Consider the following 20,901-nt stretch of genomic DNA (forward strand, 5'->3'; position numbering starts at 1 on the left):
CCAGCTCATGATGCCCTTGTCATGCAACATCATTCAACAAACATTCCTGGGTTGTCTACTAAGTGCCAGGTGCAGTGAGAAGTTCTCCAGATACATGCCAAGTGAGTGAAATAAGGTCTCTCATCTGGTGAGGGGCAGAGGAGCGAGTGTAGGCCAGTGACGAAGACTCTCTGAGGAGATGGGAGCACAGAGAGTCTCCTGCCAGAGGGAAGTGTGCTGATGGCCAGAACTGACCGTGGGCAGAGCAGGCAGGGCCACCTGAGGCCGGGGTAGCAACCGTAGCAACCGTGCCAGTGTGAGGACCCCATGTGGGGACTGTAGCCCAGGGTGAGAAGCCCATGGGGGGCATGGTGGGAGGTAGGGCTGGAAAGGCAGGGAGGACTGCCCGTGCAGGTCCTAAGGCATGCCAAGGACTTTGGGGAGCCTGGGACTATGTGCAGGTAGGCAGAGACACACCCAGAAGTCTGTGTCTCTACCTCGTTCATCCACTCTCAGGACTCAGCTGCTCTGTGCACAGAGGGCTGGGGCTGGATTCAGGTGGCTGCCTCCCCCACAAGACATCTTTCTAAGCATGTTGGTGATGATGTGAGGGAAGAGAAGCCACTGTCAGTCTAACTTAAAAGTTAGTAGAACCTCGAGTGAATGGCTTGAAAGTCAGGAACAAATGACTTGCCCCTGAGATCCCCACAATGTGCCTGCTGTTCAAAGGCCAAAGCCATACATGACCGGACTACAGACACATCAGGGCTTAGCTCAGTTGGCTTGGTCATGAAGCCACTTCACGCTCTGTAGACTGGTCAGAATTCCTCAGCGAGGGGCAGGGGCAGACCTGGGATCACACTTCATCACCACGGGTATATTCAGTCAAGGCTCTGTGACCAGCACTCTGCGGTCACACTTACTTGGAAAGAGTGCAAGGAGAGGTGGAGCCGCAGGGTGTGCGGACAGAAGGGTGTCAGCCCTTGTCGCTCTGGGCGAGGAGGGCCGGGCAGGGTGATGCACCAGGCAGATTCTGTGAGGGGCCAGCGAGGAGGGGGACAGAGCAGGCTTGCCCTGAACCTCCAGCTCAGCCTGGCCTTTGTCACCTGCTCCTGGTCCCAGGCTGGAAAGGAGGGCCTGAACCAACGTTAAGTCAAGCTGACTGTGGAAAGTGCTCAATGAACATTTTGTGACTAATTTAACTCCAGCTCTGCGGTTACCTTGTCCTCTGAGTGACCCAGGGGTTTCCTTCATTTAAAAAAATTAATTAGGGCCTGACTAGTGGAAATAATACCTTTATCAAAAGAAATGTCAAAGAGTGTATTCCTTAAAAGAAAACTGCTTTATATATGCAGCATTTCTATAGCATTAGAGCAAGCAACGGGACTTACCTGGTCCTTATTAAAAACCAACACTGTAAGGCATGTGGTATGAAAGTTGGATCCGTTTTCCCACGGGTTCAGCATCTTACGCTGTGTTGTGGTCTAATTCACTTTAAAGACAAACCTAAGGTTAACTGTTCATCTGTGGCTTCAAGTGGACAAACAGTGGCCCAGAGCCGCTTCATAATGAGAAGCAGTTTGTCCTCTGGGGCCCTGCAGAAGCACCCCCCCCCAGGGGTTGCTCCCCAGACAGGATGCTGCTTCAGGCAGGGGCTGCCTGGAGGCAAGTCTAAGATGCTCACGCGCTTCCCCAGAGTAAATCTGTGATGTGGGACCAGAGGTTTAGGCTGCTCTACCCAAAGTGGTGCTGGGCCGATGGTGACAGAGAGCAGAGGTGGTTCTGGGGTACCAGTGGGGAGTGGGGGCCAAAACCAACTGGGCTGTCCTAATTCCCTCAAAATCAGCCCTGCCTTGTCCCTGAAGTGTGGATCTAAAATTTGATGCCGTGGATTCTGTGCCTAAGAGAAACTCCCCGCAGCTGGGCCCAGTCCCTCCACGCCCCAGAGCTGCCCCGCTCACCTCATCCACTGTCCATCGGGCCACCTCGCTGGCCTGGATGTTGGCCACGCCCGGGAGGAGCTTGCAGTGCTGCTCCCTGCCCAGGGGAAGGTCCCGGAAGGGGTGGGCCGACACTGAGGACATGAAGATGGACTGGTGCAGCGCCTGCTGTGTCTGCTCAGCCGAGTATTCTGGAAGAGAGGCAGGGTGGGTCAAACACACACATGGGGCCAATTAGGGAGTAACACTTAGGTCAGCCCCTCTTCCCAGGGGCCAGGATAGGACAGGTGCACACTCAGCGGGGACCCTGGTGTTCCAGTCCCTTGGCATCGCTGCCAGGAGGCGTCCCCAAGCACAGAACATGCCACTGTTCTGTTTCAAAGCAACTGTCAGGAGAAACAGATGTTATATAAGGCCCAGATGACTCCGGCTATTTGCGAAGCAAGGTCAAATAATCTCTGGGAGACATTGTTTGATGCCAACCAAGAGCTAGCCTGTCACTGCCACTGGCTTCTCTCCCCCCAGATCAGAGGTCAGAGGAAGCACAGAGCCTTGCAGAACGTGGCTGTTAAGCAGATTGGCCCACCGACCCATCTGGGACATGAGTGGCCACAAAGAACAACTTCTTCCTCGAAGCTGCTTCATATGCCTCCAAAGACACAATGAGCTCAGGTCCACATGTGGCTTCACAGGTCCCCTGGGGGACACTGATGTGGAATGCAGCACAGGGTCTCTGTGGGAATGTGGGTGGCAGCTGCTGAGCTAGCTCCCACCGGGATATGATGACCTCTCGGGACTTGCAGGAAGCAGCTGCAGCTGAGATGTGACTGTCCCGACATTGGAACTCTTTTTTTTTTTTAAATTTTTTTTTATTTTTTATAAACATATATTTTTTTCCCCAGGGGTACAGGTCTGTGAATCGCCAGGTTTACACACTTCACCGCACTCACCATAGCACATACCCTCCCCAATCCGACATTGGAACTCTTAAATGGACACTCTTTTCAGAGCAAGAGCTCTGAATGAGCTCTGGTTCTAAGACCTGGAGGGCAGCGGCTGCTTGCTGGCTCAGGATTGGCTGCTCTCACTAAGGGGTAAGGCCTCCCTCCTGCCTCTTACTTGTCCCTGGGCTTACGGAACTGGTTTTCCCCCTTCCAGAGTGACTTGACTCTTAAGTTCTATCCCAACATTGAGATGGAGCCAGAGATCTCAATTCAATTCCCTAGTTATTTTGCTTTGAATGTATAAATGGATAAGGAACAAAAACATTACAAAGATTTCAGAGAAAACCCAACTCATGCCTTTGTACTGTCATTTTTTTAAGATGCTTTCAACACACATGAACAAAATAAAGCAACTGCTATTCTAAAATACTTTGAGAAGACCATAAAAAATTGTTTTGAGCCTTCTAGAAGTCTACCTTTCCCAGTGCAAATGACAAGGAAGCAGTAGCCACATAATTTAATCTCTATTATGATGGTTTATGTTTTACTAACAGAGCCTGAAAAGCTATTATGCAAATATTTCTGTATAGTTTTCAGTAGGTGAGGCTGACCTGCACCTGGCATGGTCGCACGGTCACACACGCTCTCGTAATCAGAGGTTCCAAACCAGGATGAAGCCCATTCATCACCACCCTGAGTGCTGGGTGCAGACATCCTGCATATTTCCCGATGCCTGCTGTCTGCACAGATAGAGAGACAGCAAAATTGCGGCCTTCTCCCAAATTCTTATGCTCCAGTTGCAAGCAGCAGCAAATTCATCTCTAAATGCTGATTGTCCAACACTGACCTTTTTAGTATGTAAATAGGTTATCTCCCTCCGTGTAGATCAGCCAACAGTATGCAGGGCTGCCGGTTTTGAAGCAGAACTTCACATCTTCTCGGAAAAGCCAGCATGTTTACAAATGTGACTGTTCCTTAATGAAGGTGTCAGGTTGGACAAGGAGCATGTACAAAGCAAGCCCTGAAGACCCAGTGGGCAGAAGCGTCCCTAGTGTCTGAGGTCAAGGCCGCAGAGTCAAGACCACCCAGGGCTCTCCTGGGCAATGAGGAGTTAACCCTATCTGCTCAGAGGGATTCAGACCTCAAAGCAGGACTCTCAAAGGACACCGTTAACGAGTCCTATGTTTTGGAAGTACAGAGATGTGAAGGGATGGTGAATAGATTTCTGTGATGTACAAATAAAGGCCAAAGGCATTAAAATTGTCAAAGAATGACTGTGCTCCCCAGCAAGAACATTTTCCACACTGTAATTCTGGAAGCAGAATTACACTTCCTTGAATGCCAAGGGGTACACCTGGAAATCTGTCTAAGGTGTGCTTATACCAGCACCAAACAGCACTGCTTCTCAGGATTCCGGGCCCTGGAAGATGGGGCCCATGGGTCAGTTCAATGAACAAGGTGGCCTTCAGGTTCCAACGACAGGTGGGGACCTTGCGCTATGTGCTGCATGCTTGAACACACGAGGCTTTATTCTATCTCTAGTTTTTTAATTCAGTTAACTGTGTTCCTATTTAAATCAAACTATCTGCTTGAAGGGAGGTGAAAGCCAGGTTTCTCGAAGGATGGGCAGGACTTAATGGAGAATAGGTTCTACGTGACAAAGTTGAGTCCTCCCATGGCAGGCGGGAAAGGTCTGCTGCCAGTGTGCTGGGTGACCAGTCCCCTGCCTGGCTTTGAGTTCTCATGGGTATAAGGGCTCTTGTCTGTTTACCTACAACCTCATGTTTTGGGGAATGACTGCCCGAACTAGTTACATCCCGAGCACAAATAGTATTTACACTATTATTAACTCTATAAAATGAGATGGGAAGCCTGAAAGGTGAGTATTTGGGCTCAAAAAGATGTGAAGTTAGGTTAGGGAGGGAGTCTGAGAGTAGGAATTTGGAATAACCAGTCTGCCAACTCGAAGGCGGGACTGGAGTCCAGAACATGTACCATCTAGAGCTAGCGGGAGGGGGAAGGAGAATGTGAATGAGGGCATAGTGTGGTCCCCAGCATATCCGAACCATCCATTAAAGGGTAAGGGCTCCTCTAAATGTGATTGTAAGTTCCTTGAGGTCAGGACTGATGCCCTGTGAAGGGATGATCCATTTTTCAAAGTTAACACCATGGAAGACTAATTTTCTAGCAGTAACAGGAAAGAGGGAATAGATTTTGGAGAGCATTTTGTGGTGGTTTGTCTTGCCTTTTTTGTATCATTTACGAGATCCAACTACTTCCAAAGCTGATGATTTTGGGGTGAGATCCTCATGTCTGGCTGAGAGAATGCTAGGGTGGGTCTTGTGTCAGAGGACTGTGGCAATGGGGGAAGGGTAGGGTCCACACCAGCTCGCCTACTCATGAGTCCCGGCACCCACGCAGTTGCTGAGTGACTTAGCCTCCATATATCAAGGTGTTTTAAGGGGGGTAATAATAATACTTACATCCCACTGAGTTGTCAGCATTACAACAGCTCCTGGGACATGATAAGTGTTCAATACATGTGAGGGATGACGTTACTGTTACAAATATTATAAAAGAGAAAGGCTCAAAACGGAGTCGTATGTGCTCAGCCCCACATCAGCAAACCCAGACTTAATACCTGGCCTAGCTGCAGTTTCAACCTCTCCCAGGAGCGCAATCTCCGCCAGTCAGTCTGGAATTTCCTGGTGAGCATTTGTGAGGTAATCTGACTGCTGGATCCCTGCCATCCCCCTAACAAAGGTGACCAAAACAACCCATTCTTTGCTTGTCCCTGTCCCCTTCTGCCTGAAAAATCTACTTTGTACAGTTCCTTGGAACTCCTCTCTGATATGGGAAACAAAGGCAGAAGAAAAATTATTAAATTTCCTTACTACCTAGATCCCCCTGACAAGTCCTTAAAATAGGCAGGGTGACATTCCTCTAGGGACTCAACTACTTCAACGTTAATACTTTGCTAAGGTCAAAAGGCAATCCTAGCCCAAAACCATGACCCCTACCCCCCCACCCCCCACCCAGGATCCTGTAAGTATAAAAATGTTTAAAATTAATGTATAAAAATTTCTTTGGAAACTTCCTTTATCTCTAAACCCCCCCAAGATAAGTTTTGGCAATCATCCCCCAAGCATATGGTCCACCGATATACCTCTGAAGGGTCTCCTGACTAAGGTTTTATTAGACAATAACAAATGACATTTTCCCTACAATCGCTAGACCCTTTATAGTTCTGGAAAGCTTGCTTCCAAAATTCCTTAAAGGCTTACACTATCCCTAACGCCCTCCTAACCGGAAAGTATATCATGGGCCACTCCTCACCACCCCACTGCAGCTCTTTCTGCCCATGGGTCCTGTCCCCGCGCTTTAATAAAATCACCTTTGCACAAAAGACGTCTCAAGAATTCTTTCTTGGCCATCGATTTCGAACCCTAACATCTTTCCTACATCACTTTCTATCTGCTAGAGAGGATGTTGTTCAATTCATGAATCATTGAAGAAAGCCAATGATATCTTTACAATTTAAAGTTGAATTTTGTTTTTTAACATAGGATACAAAGATGTTTTAACTTCTAATGGAATGTTTGGACATCGAAGATTTCCAAAGTCGGTGTGTCTGAATAAGCCTCAAACCTATGAAAGCTAAAATACAGACTGAAACTCAAGGGCTTCGTGCCATGTTCAGCTTGCACACCCAAGTGGTCCCAGAATGACAGTGTCGGGGTCACAAAAGTTGTCTGCCAAATCCTAGTGGGAGGAGAGGAGCGTGGGAGCCATGGCCACTGCCGACGCCGGCTAGGGCATCTTGCCCGGGCACACCGGTGCCAACGTGCAGGAACCGAGTCATTCCGCTAAAATACATTCAGCCTGCCAGCTTTCAAATTATGTGGCTCTTGACAGACTTTTAAAATGTGGGGTGATTTGCATCATTTTAAATTCTGTGCATAAAATTAAGCTTTTGAAAATATCCACTTAAAAATCTGCATACATTTTTATGAAATGCGAATACACTGATTTTAACTTTTTACCAAGCCCAGCATAGCTCACGTCATATTAGATACTCCCTAAATGGTTGCTAATAAATTAAAAAGCAGAATCCTGTGATGAAGGTATATACTGTCTTCAGAAACTATTATCAAGTGAAAAGAATCAGATCATTTGTCTTGGGGCTCTTTGAGTAAACAGAGGCTTCTGGATTCAAAAGGATGTCCACTACGAACACAGGACAGAAGGGGGCTTCCTAACTGGGTGACTTATGTACTTCATCCACGAGGCCCAGCATTCAGCCCCATTATCCCCCTAACACAGCTGAGGGATATGGGAAGCTTCCCAGTTACACTGCTTACTGCAGCAAGTGGTTCCTACCCACCCCGCTAAAAGTCAGCCAAGAAAATTCAGCCTGTGAAAGCAGCCCTCCTACTAGAGGTTTTAATACTTTAATTAGTCAAAATGCCTTTTGGGTCAGAAAGTGAAATGCATGTATAATCCTGGCTTTGCCTCTAACATCAACGTGTGAGTGACAATAAAGAAAGCTATCCCTACACTTAAGATATCTTTCCCCTTCCAGAAAACATTGAGCATGTAGTACTTGTCACCTCAGTGGTTTGCTGTTTCTAGAATAGTTTGGTTGTAACAAGTTTTTGGATATTATTTTTCTCTCACTGGGTGTTTCTTTTGGGCTTTATGAATTTAAAAAATATATTATGGTGTGTTTACTGATTTTGGCCCAGGCACTTTGAGATCTGGAGCACTCACTAGTTTCTGCAGCCAGCACGTTCAGCTGTGTGTCCAGCTCTAGGGGAGGGGAGGCCCTAACTAGAATACCAGGAGACTTGGTCTGGTACTTGGATCATATCCATTCAGCAGCATTCAGAGAGGAGGAAATAAATAGTTCCATCTCCAAAAATAGTCAGTCAATGCCTTTCTTGCAGAGGCAACAAGTTGCTGGAATCCAGCGGACTCTCTGATGGGACAGGAGTCTCCACAGCAAGTGCCATCTGCTCTGAAAGGGGAAACCCTAGCTGGGCACAGACAGGCCCTCTGCTCCAAGTCCACGGGGATAGCCAGACCTGCCCAGTTGTGGAGGCTGTGGGACTCAGGCCTGCCTCTTGGGTGTCATGACCAGACAGATGCAGGACATGGTATGAGCACAGTCAGCTTCCCCATCCTACAGACTTCAGCAAAATCTGAAGGATTTTGAGAGGAAAAGATTTTAATTCATTTGCAAATAACATGAAAGTAGGTCCCGGATTTCTTCTCTGCCCCTCTCATTCTCCCAGCTTCTGCTCCTCTCCCACAAAGGGAAAAAATCCTTTATGGAAATGTTCTTTAAAAATATGGTTGTTTCTTCACAAAGGCGCGCACAACAAAACTGAAGCAAGTGAGTCATAAATGGTAACCAGAGGCTGCACGGCTGGGCCTCGAGTTATTTTTAATCCCACTAACTACAGAGACCCATTTCACAAGCAACCCTCTCTTCAATGAAAGGGGTAGCAATTCTGCTGTGTTCTCTGCTCTAAAGAGGAACAAATAAAAAATAAAATGGCAATGTATGCTGTTATGTTTTTTCTTGCTTACTGTATACCGTGACAATCACTGTCAGACTTTCCTCAATTTACCCATCACTTCCTGAGGAGTTACTCTGCTTGCAGCCTTGTGCCCCAGTAGCGACTTCTGCTGGGGAAGCGTGGAAAGGCTCAGGATGGGCTTTGCACTTGGCAACATTATTTCTTCTCAGGATCCCTCGGTTTCAGGCCTTTGTTCTTAAGGGGCTTGGGGTGTCAGTTCTTTTTCTTTTTCTTTTTCAAAATTTTATTTACTTGATAGAGATCACAAGTATAGGCAGAGAGGCAGGCAGAGAGAGAGGGAGAAACAGGCTCCCTGCTGAGCAGAGAGCCCGACATGGGACTTGATCCCAGGACCCTGGGATCATGACCTGAGCCCAAGGCAGAGGCTTAATTCACTGAGCCACACAGCAGCCCGCGGGTGGGGGCGGGGGCACGGTCATTTCTATGCTACCTCATCTTCTCTTGATTTGACCAGGCTGAACTCACTCAGTCCCTCCATTTCTTTACCCCCCAGGCTCCTCAAAACAAAAAGAAACCCAGAGCAAGAGGAACCCAAACAGCATCCGGGAGACGAGACAACCACACAACATCTGCATTCAGGAACACACCTGAACAGGAGGTCAGTTTCCAGCAGGTCCTCTGCCCACTGCAGGTTTGCACCCCTAACTTCTCCTAGAAAGTGGGGTGATTTGTTGTCTCGTGCTCCATTTTTTTGTAACCTTATTATTTAGAACCCATACATTTGTATCTGCAGAGTGCTTTGTGATTGTGGTTCTTCATCTTTTGTCTTTCCTCATCACAAACCTGTTTGTTCTGCACTGATTTTAAATGAATGTGGGAGACGAAGCACAGAAATGTCTGGGACTTCCCAGGGGGCCAATCAGTAGAATCAGAAGCTGAATGAAGAATGCTGCATGTTCTAGATCTGTGCACTATCCACAAAGCAGCCACTGGCCACACGTGGCCCTGGACTACGTGCGATGTGGATAGTACAACCTGAGATGTGCTGTGAGTGAATGATGTGTCCTGGATTTTGATTACTTTTACAAAAAAAAAAAAAAAAAGTAAAATATGCCCTTATACTTTTTAATCTTGATTTACATGTGAAATGATATTTTGTATATATCGGGTTAAATAAAGTGCCAATCAATGAACTTTTCTTGTTTCTTTTGTTATTTTAAACGTGGCTGCTAGATAACTTGGAGCTCGCAGGCCGCTAGCGTATTTCCACTGGATAGTGCCGTGTGGAAGAGTGCAGAGTTGTGGCATCTGGGCCACGTGTGGGGAGTCCAGGGGGTTGACTAGAGTCCACAGGACTCCTTGTGCTACCATGATAATCGTACCGCTCCGGGTGGCCTGCAGGACCCCAGCCACTGCAAGCCTGAGGGTGGAGGAAGACAGAAGACTGGAGATTAGAGACTGCCCTCCTGGGTTGGGGAGTGCCGCTGGAGAGGTAGCCTGAGCTCGAATCCTGGCTCCACAGTCAACTGGCCGGGATGCCGGAGTTGTGCACTGGTATACTGGTCTGGCACACAGAGGATGTTCATTGTCTCCACAGTCGGTAAATAAATAACTGAAGGAAGAAATGCATGTATCGGGCAAGTAGGAACTAACTTCATTTACTACAAATGCAAAGAATGGAGGCTTTCAAAACCAGAACAGGAACCACTGAGATTTCAAGCCACTTTCTCTGTAAGTGTGGCCGTACACCCCCAAATCACTAAATTCTCAAGGATCCTGTGGTAACTCAGCTCCTCTCTTTCCTCCCTGGTGAGTGGGTCCTAGGGGGAGGATGGACACAGAGCTTTGAAGTTTCTAGACTTTCTATTGCCATTTTCTGAGAGTCCCCAATTGTCACAGAAAAGACCAGCCTCCTCTGAGACCCCATTTTTGGGCTTTATAATTCATCACCTCCGTTCAGAGCCAACTGGCCTTCCCTCCTCAGCCTTGCTCCCTCAGTGAAAACCCAGTGCCCCAGCTCACGGTCCCTGGTCCTCCAGGCCTGCCTTCCCTGTGAGAAGGTGCCACCACACTGGCCTGTCCCCTTGACACACCTCCTGCCTGTCCTCATTGTCACATCTCTGAAGACCGAGAAGGAGCGCTCCTCACGGGCGGCCATCCAGCCCCACAGCCCACTGCTGGCCTTCTTCCCTACTGACTGAGCGTCTCCTCGCAGCTCCTACTCAGCAAGCACCCAAACTGTATCCACCCTCTGCTAGACACTGCAGTCTTCCATTTCTCCCCCGCACTGCTCTCTCTTCCCCAGCCCCGCCGCAGGAACTCAAGACTGCACCTCCTTCAGTGGCTTCCACATCACCTTGGGTCCTCAGCTGGCTCCTCCCGCCCCTCAACTGCTGGCCCGTGGGACACAGCCCTCCTGGCTTCTCTTGGCCTTGCTGCCTTCACAAAGACACCTTTGACCAGTTTATAGCCAAACACAACCAGATCCCAATGGGACAAGTCATTTCACAAGCAGGGGGAGTGGCGAATAATACTAACTCCCTATAATAAGACTCAGTCCCCTCGTCCATGACAGGATTCAGCTGCCAGCTTTTATTCCCGAGGGCAGGGTATCCGCTCCTCCTTTTGATCCTACAGCAGCAAACTCTCTTGTAAGGGGTCTCCAATGCCAGGAGTCTACCCATCAGTTCCCGCCAGTTCGCTTAGGATTCCCTGCACGGAGGTCCTCAGGCCTCCTCACTGTCCTCAGCCCTCAGCAGGGGGTGTCCTGCCTGGTCAGGGTCGCTCCCACACCACCCCCACCACTTGCTACCCTATACAGAGACTGTCTGTTTGCTCTGCGGTCTTGATTCGTGGAGTATAAATTCAAGGGCAGTCCTTTCCAGTTCCTCCTTGCATCCCCGCAGGCGGCACCGATCTGACACATGGTACGTCGGAGTCCAGGTGCTTCCTACCTGATGGGAGCACTGAGCCATCTGAGGAATTGTACCGCAGAGACAAATAACGTGGTGGCAAATGCTAACTCGCTCTGTGCCAGGGAAAACAATGAGTTTCTATCCTGTGGGCTCTCGTTTGCCAAATAGACTCATTACTGAAAAGGCTGAGAATTGTTTGTGATATGGAATCTAACTAATATCTCAATTTTGATACTTGAGAAGCAGATACCCCTGGTTTCATTTCAACGAAAATGCAGAGAAATCCATATTAACTTTTGGTATGTTAGTCATCCAATAAAAGATTTCAGTGCAGCGTATTTTTTGATGGTAAAAGGGTGACCTTTTCGTTTAGTATCTGCTTCACACAGCTTGAGACATCATTAATTAACTCCTTTTGATTGAATACTACAACCCAATCGCTCAGCATGTATTTTTTTTTTATCCTCTGCAAGACCATTTCCTTTCACTTGCAGACGTGAGACCATAATTAAAAGAACACTGGTGCCAACTTGACCAAGAAATGGAGTCTCTCTTCTCAAATTGCCCCCCGCACCTGTTCACTTCCTATCCCTGCTCTCTGCGTGCAGTCACAAGAGCACACCCTATTCGAGCGGACACTGGCAAGTCTGAAATGCCCTGCCCTGCTTAGACCCGTGTCAGTGTGGCACGGGAGAAAACAGTACCGAGTGTGAGGAACAGTTTAATTGCCCTCTTAATCCCAGCTGTGGATGGTGGTTCGGGATTGGAAGGAGGCCGGTGGATTTGAGTTGGTGGGGGGCACCTAGGATGGCAGCATGTGGGATCAGTGTCAGAGCCCAGGCCTGGGAGTGTGCCGGGCACCTGACTCCCTCGGCTGTTTCTCATCTCCGGTAATGTAGGGGTGGGAAGCAACGAGTGAGCTAATACATCATAAACCTGAAAATCTTACACAACCCACCTCCAGGGGGGAAGACACCTCTGTCCTTTCTCTCTGTGTCACCCCCCCTCCACCTCACCACAGCGTATTAGCGTGGCTCCTGACACAGGGCAGGTGCTCAAGGGCTGTTTGCTGATATACAGGCAGCAGGACAGGCAGAAATCCTGAGGAGGGAGGATGATCGGTGTTGACTGATGGAAAGCCTGAGGCTCCCCACTGTGTTCGTGCCCTCAGGGAATACCTAATTGGATTTCATCTCCTCCTTCTCTGCACTGCCCCATTCCTAACCTCTGGACTGCTGGAGCAAGGAGTCCTTGGGTGCCCAACCTCAGGGAAACCTCAGGTCGAACAGGTCCTGAGGACTCCATGGTGGCCAGGCTTGTGGTGAAGCCCAGCCAGCCCAGGGCACTGTGCACACCAGCCGGGAGCTCTCCATCAGGATGGCAAAATGGCACCTGAGGGGATGGGCCCCGGAGCTGCCAGTGCCATGGGGGCTTCAGAGCCCTCTGCTGGCACCAGTCTGGACTTGGAGTGAGCTGGGAACCAAGAGCACAGTTGTTTGCTGGTTGCCTCTTACTGACGGCTTTATTTTCTCGACCTGACCTCGTGGGGGTAGTGCTATTAGCTCTCGAGGGTCTCAAATACCCTGGGGAACTTGGCAAAAGACATTCAGCAGGCAATGGCAAGGGTGGGATGCCAACCCCAGAGCCCACCACAGCAGGGGCACTCCTTTCCTCCAATCCCTTGAAAGAAGTTTCTTTCTGTCACTGCCTCCGGATTTCTGTATAAAGTGTTAGAGGCGAAAGTGACATTTTGGGGAGGCAGGGATTGTGGGGCCTGATCATTCTGGGGAAGACAGAGGTGCCTCTCCTTTATCAGGAAAGCCTTATAAAGTGCGTAGTGCTGCACCACTAAGACAACAGATCTCCAGACAGATCTTTGGGAGTATTGCCAGACTTACCTCAAAATAAACATGTTTTCAGGGACTCTACCTGGAAACTGTGTAGATCTGATCAAAGAAGCACTCTGAGCCTTGGAGAGGACAGCTTGGCAGGAGGGAGAAGACAGCAGCCCCCAGTGCATGAGCCCAGGGGCCCACCCACTTCGACTGGGGAATTCAGCACTGCTGCTCATCCTTTCCCGTCTCTGGCAAGAAGAGCTGTCTCCTTCCTTGGCAAGGAGCTCGGCACAGACGCTCCCTCCAAAGCAGTGCCAAGGGCTCCCCTCATGGAGGTGCTGACGTGTTCACAGAATCAGAGAAATCAGCCTGTGTCGTGGGGGTGCTCGGAGGTCCAAGTGATGGGTCTGTGTGTCTTGGAAGTCGGCCTGTTTTCACAGGCTTCTGTGCTCCATCCACCCTGTGGAGGAGCTGTTCTTTTTCACAAATGGTCCTGGGGGAACTCTTCCAGCCTGGGACAGCCCCAAAGGCCCAGCAGTTTCCATTCTGAGGCACGTTCCCTCGCCTGTCTTCTGCTCTGGGAGAGGGAGGCACTTGGCAGAAGCCAGATTGCCCCTTGTGAATCCACACTGAGCGCCCCCTCTTATGTGTTCCTGTGATCCTTTCTTTCGTTGAAAATGCCTCGACACATTAGTTTGTGGGCTTCTTTTCACATTTCCTTTCTGGGCAAATTCAATGAGGAAGCAGCTCAGAGGATGTTTCCTTTTCTTGGGAGTTGTACGTATTTCCAATGTATTCCCTGCTTTCAGGGAGGCAAGTCACAATGGTGCCCCCAGGAGAGGCTGCTGCTTGTGTGGTCCTTGTTCTGGTTTTCTCGTAAATACTGAGACGAGGGCCAGAGAGGCAGAAAGCCCTGGCGGCAGCTGTTCGTGCAGTACGGCTCGTGTTCACGCCCACACCATATTTCCCTACTACTTGGCTTTCCGGTGAGCCCCTCCTGCCCGTGTTCCTGTTTTTTCCTATATTCACAGAGCTCGTGTGTTTTCCCACGCACTGTGGCAGGAACCGCCCTCGCCCCCTTTGGGTCCTCACCCTCCTTGGTCCCAGGCTCACCTGTCGATCCCAGATGGCACAGTGGACCCTGAAGACTGGAAGACATACAGGCGGAGCAGAAAATAATTTTAAGGCTAGCTCTCCTAGTTATAAGAAGAAATCAGTAAGCTTGGTATTTTATAGACTTCAGCCTTTTCCTTCAAAATTATTAGAAGTATGAAAAGAAACACTATACCAGCAATTAAGAAAATCAACTTATTCTGGAGAAACAAAAAATATGGAATAAGCTTTTGTTCATTACATGATTCAAGTGTTGTCAGAAACTGGGGTTTAAGCCCCATATAAGCTGCTCCGTTCCGTCATTTATGTTCTGTCCCGAAACGAACCTCACTTGATGCCAATATGCGCAGATAATACATCTGACTTTTTCTAATTTATTAGCCTCAAGAAAACAGAAAGCTTTTACTGTTCTCACATTTTGTGTGTGTGTGTGTGTGTGTGTGTGTGTGTGTGTGTGTGTGTTGGAAAGAAGCAAAAGGAAAAAGGAAAAGAAATCCAAACATTTAGCTGGCAGGAACAAGTACCTGGCACAAGTTAAAAACAAATTAGGGAGCAAAGAGATAATGAAGGAACCAGATCTGCCACTACAGTCTGCATTTCAACCTCCTTTTGAAAATCGGGAGGCCAGCCTACGGAGACATCCACTTCCATCTGGGCAACACCTGTGCCCCCCTTTTCCCATGCAGGTTGCCCACACCCCCTGCACCTTGGTCCTGCTCCTGCTGCCCTGCCCATTGCACATTTCCCCGACACACCTCTTGAGTGCCAGCCTAGAGCAATGTGCTCTCTTCCTCCAGTGTGGGGGGTGGGGGTGGGGAGTGTTCTTTGCGCTGTGCAGAAGTGATTTCCCAGATCCACCAAGCTGTGGACACAGTCGGAGGTTATTTCTTGATGATGTGTTAGCACAGGAGCTAAGAACATAGAGTTAGTCTGAACCAGGGTCTCTGTCACCTGAAATTCACATTGTCCAGTCAGAATTCCATGCAGAAGCATGGAACCAGAGGACCCACCATTGGAACCATTCAGGAGCCTGGGCTGCATAGAGTCTCCCAGACGTCATGGAAAATGTCCACCACAGAGCCAGTGGGCACGCCTCTAGAAAATACAGGCTGAAAAATATGTTCTTTGCAGATTCAGAAAGTAACCAGGATAAATTATAGCTCAGAAGAGTCAAGTTTATGAACCTATTGTATTTACAGGGTATTTGAGGCAGATGCCTAATTGACACATTCATAATACCTCGCAGAATGACAGTCTAATTTCCATTTTTAAAAAGTGCACAAGATTGGATCAAAGCTGTCACATTTATCACAGGCAAGCCTAGAGGGACAGGAATGTGGTGGGATAAGAGATAGTATGATTTATCCTGAATTGATTAATTGACTATTACTTCCCATGTATATGAGCATATAAAATGATGTAGAATTTTAAAGTTTTACTTTTTATGTATTTAAGTCATAAAAAATATGACTACTAGTAAATGCTGAGTAACTATTTCAGGGTAACTTCTAGGTAACTACTTCAAACCTGTCATAGTATGAAATTCAAGTAACAACCGTGGGGCAACTGAGGAAACAGGCTGAGGGCCCCACTGCCTCAGAGACAAGGTGACAATTTCCTTGGGTCTTTCACTTCTATATGTGGAAATATGAGAGACTTACAGGACTTGGTTACGAGAGCCTCATGACAAATGTGGCCCATCTCACAAAGAAACAGCCTGTTGTTCATCAAGGCCTTCATTTCCAGCATGGAGGTAATGCTTGCCTTGCATTGATATAGGGAAACCGCTTTCTCAAGTAAATGATACTTGCCTACAAAACCACGCTTTGGACCTCTGTCAAAAATTCAAATGCCTTTGGAATCAGTAATTTTCTCTAAAAGGCTTTTTTCCTCTTGAAGATCTTGTGGAAGTGCTGTCACTCAAAGAGATAATGTTATGTCTGAAGGACTGAGCTGAATGCTCCGGGATTACTCAGTCACAAGATACCTGCATCTCTGTTAATAAGTTAAGAGAATAAGGTGGTAACACCAACACCACAAACAATCACAGAATCCTGTTCTTAATTATCAATCACAAAAAGGTAAGCTACTAATACCTGGGAGTTTGTGTGGGTGGGGTTTAAAAACAGTGTAAAAGAAGGAGAGCATTGTAATGCAGCCTGGGTTTGAGGAAGACTGACTCAGGGAGGCTGTCACCACACTCTCACAACCCTGTCTGTTGAAAGGTGTGATATTTAGGGACATTCTGCAGAGCTTCTAATAAACCATTCGAAAGAGAAAACACTGAGAACAAGATGGAATGATGGCAGAAGACAGCAGCGGGGATGGAATATGTGCCTGAAATAAATGAGAAACAAGTTTCTGAGGCGAGAAGATCCCTCCTGCCTCCCCAGTAGCCTCGGATTTTCAGGCAATGAGACTGCCCCACCACTCTGCAGTCTTCCTTTCGGGCTGATGTCCTCATACTCAATATACCTCAATTACACAGTGAGGCTGCATTGTGTCAAATTTTGTTCTCACTGGGGAATAGCAAAATCATCTGGAACTCTCTTCTAAGGCCCCGTACATTTATGAGGCCATAGCAGTGTCATTTGGGGGGAAATGCCAGGATAAATCATCGTGGCTACATTTCTGAAGTGTGACAAGGCTACGGAAGCCCATCACTGAGCTGCGCCTTATTCTAGAACACTCCCCGCTCAAATCTCCTGTTACAACTTGTATGCGCTGCCAAGAAATGGTTTCTCTTCATTTTTACGACTTCCTCTTTTTAGAGGCTTCTAGTATGTTCTTCAAAACTGAAGATGTTGGGGTGCCTGGGTGGCTCAGTGGGTTAAGCCTCTGCCTCCGGCTCAGGTCATGATCCCAGGGTCCTGTGATCGAGCCCCACAACAGGTTCTCTAATCTGCGGGGAGCCTGCTTCCTCCTGACCCCCTGCCTGCCTCTCTGCCTACTTGTGATCTCTCTCTTTGTCAAATAAATAAAATCTCTAAAAACAACAACAACCACCTGAAGATGTTGAGAAGTGAATACAACTCCAAAGAAAAGGTTACATGTATTTAATTATGTCACTGTAACAATGCAAAAAATTCTTGACAGAACTGAATATTTGGGAAAAAAGTGCCTTTCAAAATATTTCAGAGGCTATTACATTTTCGATTTTGAGTAGAAAAGGGAGACTTCTGGGTAGCCCCCCACCCCTCATTTTCATTTATTATTCTTTCAAAAGCAGCTAATGTTGCTTATGTTCCCATTTCTTTCTTGGTGAGAAAATTAATGGATATGCTAAAAAAATTTGCATGCAGAGTGAACCTGAACCTTGTTTCTGAATTATTTTTGGACTTTGGTCCTGAATCATGGATAATGATCTAGGTGACTTCAGGAGAATTTTCTCAGAGGGCGTTAAAAGCTGACAGGTGTAGATGACTGGTCGGAGTCCTATCAATCAATTATAGGTAGGGAAATGGAAAACAGCAGCTTGGGCCTCAAACTGGGCTTCCTTAACAAATAGGAAACGTCATTCTTAACTTTTCCTTTCTGAGATCTCCAGATAATAGCACTATGGGAAGGAGGAACAATTTAATGAAAGCTTTTACCCGGCGGCTGAAACTAAGCAGCGTATTTATAAACGGCTCTGACGTTCAAGTAGAAAACTCTTACCTACTCAAAGTTCAAATGAGAACACAAGGCAAACGAGTGAAGACACCAAGGCAAAGCACACGGGCTGGGCCACCAAGTATGTAATATTGAACCAAAGGCGAACGTGCAACAGGTGATTCTGGGAGAATCCGTGGGCAACCAGAAGACCGGCCTTCGTTAAGGCTGATCCGAAATGCCCTTCGAGGGAAGCTACAGCTGCAGGTGGAAAATATTTTCCTAAATACTGTGTAAACTGTTCGGCTCCTTCTGTTCCCAGCACTAAAATCCTGGCCTTTTCCCCTCTGCCTCCCCCAAGTGGGGCCCGTCCCACAAGGCCCCACATGCAATGCAACAGTTTCTGTGCGCCAGGCACTGTTTTAGGCTTTTAAAGTAAGCAACGTGGGGCAGGGAGAGGGAATGGAATTTGCCTAAGAAACCTTCTAGAGAGTGGCAGAGTTGGGATCCCCAGTGAGGCTGTCTGGCTTCCTGGTCTGTGCTCTCAACCACTGTATGACATGGACCTTTCTGAGCGATTTCTGAGTACTGAAGTTACAAGGACTATTGTCAACATGTAGGCAACAATTGGTCTGGATATGGGGGTGTCAGAAGCCAGCATGTTGAGGGAGACTCTGCCCGGGCAGGTGAGGGGGTAGTGAGACCCTGAGGCATGAAGTGTGTGGGGCAGAGTTTAGTGTACCTGGCACTGGGCTAGAAGACATAGAATACAGACAGCAGAGCACTGAGTGAGGGTTGAAGGAAGGGTAGACACTGCAGACGGGACACCAGGAGACAGGCTAATTCCGTAGGTGGATTTTGCAGCTGGGGTCCAGGGAGCAGATGTTGTTGGGGCTCAGAGAGGGACACAGTTTAGAGATGACTCTGACATGCCTCTCTAGGACCAGCCAGCAACTGAAGGGAACAGTGGTGAGGTCTTGATTTAGGTCTGAAATTTAGAGTGACCTGGTCAAAGAGAATGAGCCATCCACAAAATGGTTACGCTAGAGCAGCTGATTCCCCTGAGAATAAGGTGCTGGGGTCAGTGAAGGAGGTGCGTACCTTGGCTCTGTCCCACTCTGACTGCAGGCCAGGAGCACTCACGCGTGAGAACCCCTGTCCCCTGTGCAGTGTTTCAGAGGCTCCGCAGTGTGGTTCGTATGCTATGGCATCTGAGCTCCGGTCAGTCCTGTGGGACACCGTGGTCCCGGATATACAGGGTGCCCAGAGATCTGTCCACAGTCACAGAGTTGGCAAATGGCCGAGACAGGGCTCCAGCCAGCACCTGACTCCCACCTCGAGGCTCTTTCCATTAACTTATTGCTATTTCCTCATCTCTACCAGGTGTACCAGTCAGCATTTGTGTGCAATGTTGTAAGATGAAGGAGCCTTTCATACACTTCCCCTGGAAGCCTCTAGAGGAAGGCTTCCTCCCCTCTGGTGACTAGGTTTCTCTCTCTCTCTTTTTTTCTTTCCTAAACATCATAAGGTGCCCTTAAGCAAAGATTTCAAAATAGGCACCATTAAAGTCTGCTAAAAACGAAACGAGAGTTCTGTCCCAGAGAGAGCTTGTTCTATTCGGGGAGCCGCATGAATGTGTGCATCTGTCTGTGGTGACCGGCACGGCGCTGGGGAGGGTGCCATGGACTTGAGGGACAGACCCGAGTCCACAATCGGACTCCACTGCGCATTCGCCGTGTCAGCTTCATCTAAACTCTTCATCTAGACTCATCTAGGCTCTTCCCAGAGCCTCAGTGTTTTCCACTGGAAAATGGACTTAGTAACATGGAAGTGTTCAGGGAATTAAGTCACTGGTATGGGACGGCTTACCATCCCTTAAGCCTGACATTTACAAGTGTAAATGTGAGGAACTACCCCTTTCTTGTTTTCTACCTTTCCTTCCAGGCCAGGGAGTGAGCAACTCCCAAAAGAAAAAGCAAGTAGCCATCTCCTCCCGTCCATGGAAGGCTGAAACTGTCTGCTAATGGTGCTTTTGAGATCCTGCCGCTCAGCTGGGGCTGGGGCCTACAGTCTGGCTCGGGCTCAGGTAGCCCGGCCTCAAGGGACCCGGCCACAGTAGATGCCACTGAACTTCTAAAGAGGCTCGGGGCTGGGAAGGGTCTGGGCACCCGCACTTCCTCTGCTCAGTGCATTCTGACTTCCATGCGGAAGAGCGAAGGTGCCAGGAAGAGGAGCGTGGCGACAGAGCAGAGAGAGGGAGGGCACCCTAAAACGGGTTTATTTCTTGAAAGAATAAGACTTAGCAAACTCGCACGGATCCTGACACCTGTCCACTGTCCTCCCTTGTTACAGCCCCGAATGTCTGCAAACCCAATGAGAGCCCAAACAGAATAAAAAACAGCCGTCCCTGCTTAGCTCCTGGGAGATGTGCCAAACAGGAACAAGCAATATTTTTGTTCCTGCTCTTCCGTCTGTCTTCACATCCACCCACCATGGGCAGCGCAGATCAGCAAGACCCCCAAACCTGCCCCAGGCACGAGTTTCACCTCTCCCCCTCTGCACCTTTACCGGTGATCGCAATAAATAACATTATTCCATATGAGTCTCTGGACATCTCCCTCCCCCAGACTGTCTGTTGGTCAAAATTCACAAAGTCATGCAGAAATTACTAAAACTAGGTTAGTGGAAAGGTGAGCAATAGCACTTCTGAAACAATTCTCAAACAGCGTATGATTTGGGGATTTAGCCAAGCGAACTGAAACTGGGCCATTCAAATGTATTACACCAATATTTTCTCTGGCAAGAGACTGCTTGTTGGATTTGCATTCCGTTTCACGTTAGGATTTAATTCCTTGTTTCAGAAAAACTGGAGGAAAATTTTCCATTAGCTATATTTTACCAAGACCCAGTTCCAAAGCCTGGCCCATGCATATTACAATATATAATTAAGCATAATTACATTAAAATATCAAACCACTATAAGCTATTAGAAATAATGAAATTTCTTGCCTAAAGTCATCTCATGAATTACTCTGATGATT

The 20,901-nt window shown here is 48.1% G+C and overlaps 1 protein-coding gene across 1 annotated transcript in view; it reads right to left on the reverse strand.

The window, feature by feature from the left end:
- The window catches only part of L3MBTL4 (L3MBTL histone methyl-lysine binding protein 4), a 439,737-nt gene that overhangs the window by 11,125 nt on the left and 407,711 nt on the right, over positions 1–20,901 (reverse strand). Inside the window, exon 18 of the mRNA XM_032875713.1 lies at positions 1,941–2,110. Within this exon, the coding sequence (XP_032731604.1) occupies positions 1,941–2,110 (170 nt within the window). The remainder of the gene's footprint in view (positions 1–1,940; positions 2,111–20,901) is intronic.

Source organism: Lontra canadensis, unplaced genomic scaffold, assembly GCF_010015895.1.
Source record: "Lontra canadensis isolate GAN:19392208 unplaced genomic scaffold, GSC_riverotter_1.0 scaffold57, whole genome shotgun sequence".
NCBI classification, from domain to species: domain Eukaryota; kingdom Metazoa; phylum Chordata; class Mammalia; order Carnivora; family Mustelidae; genus Lontra; species Lontra canadensis.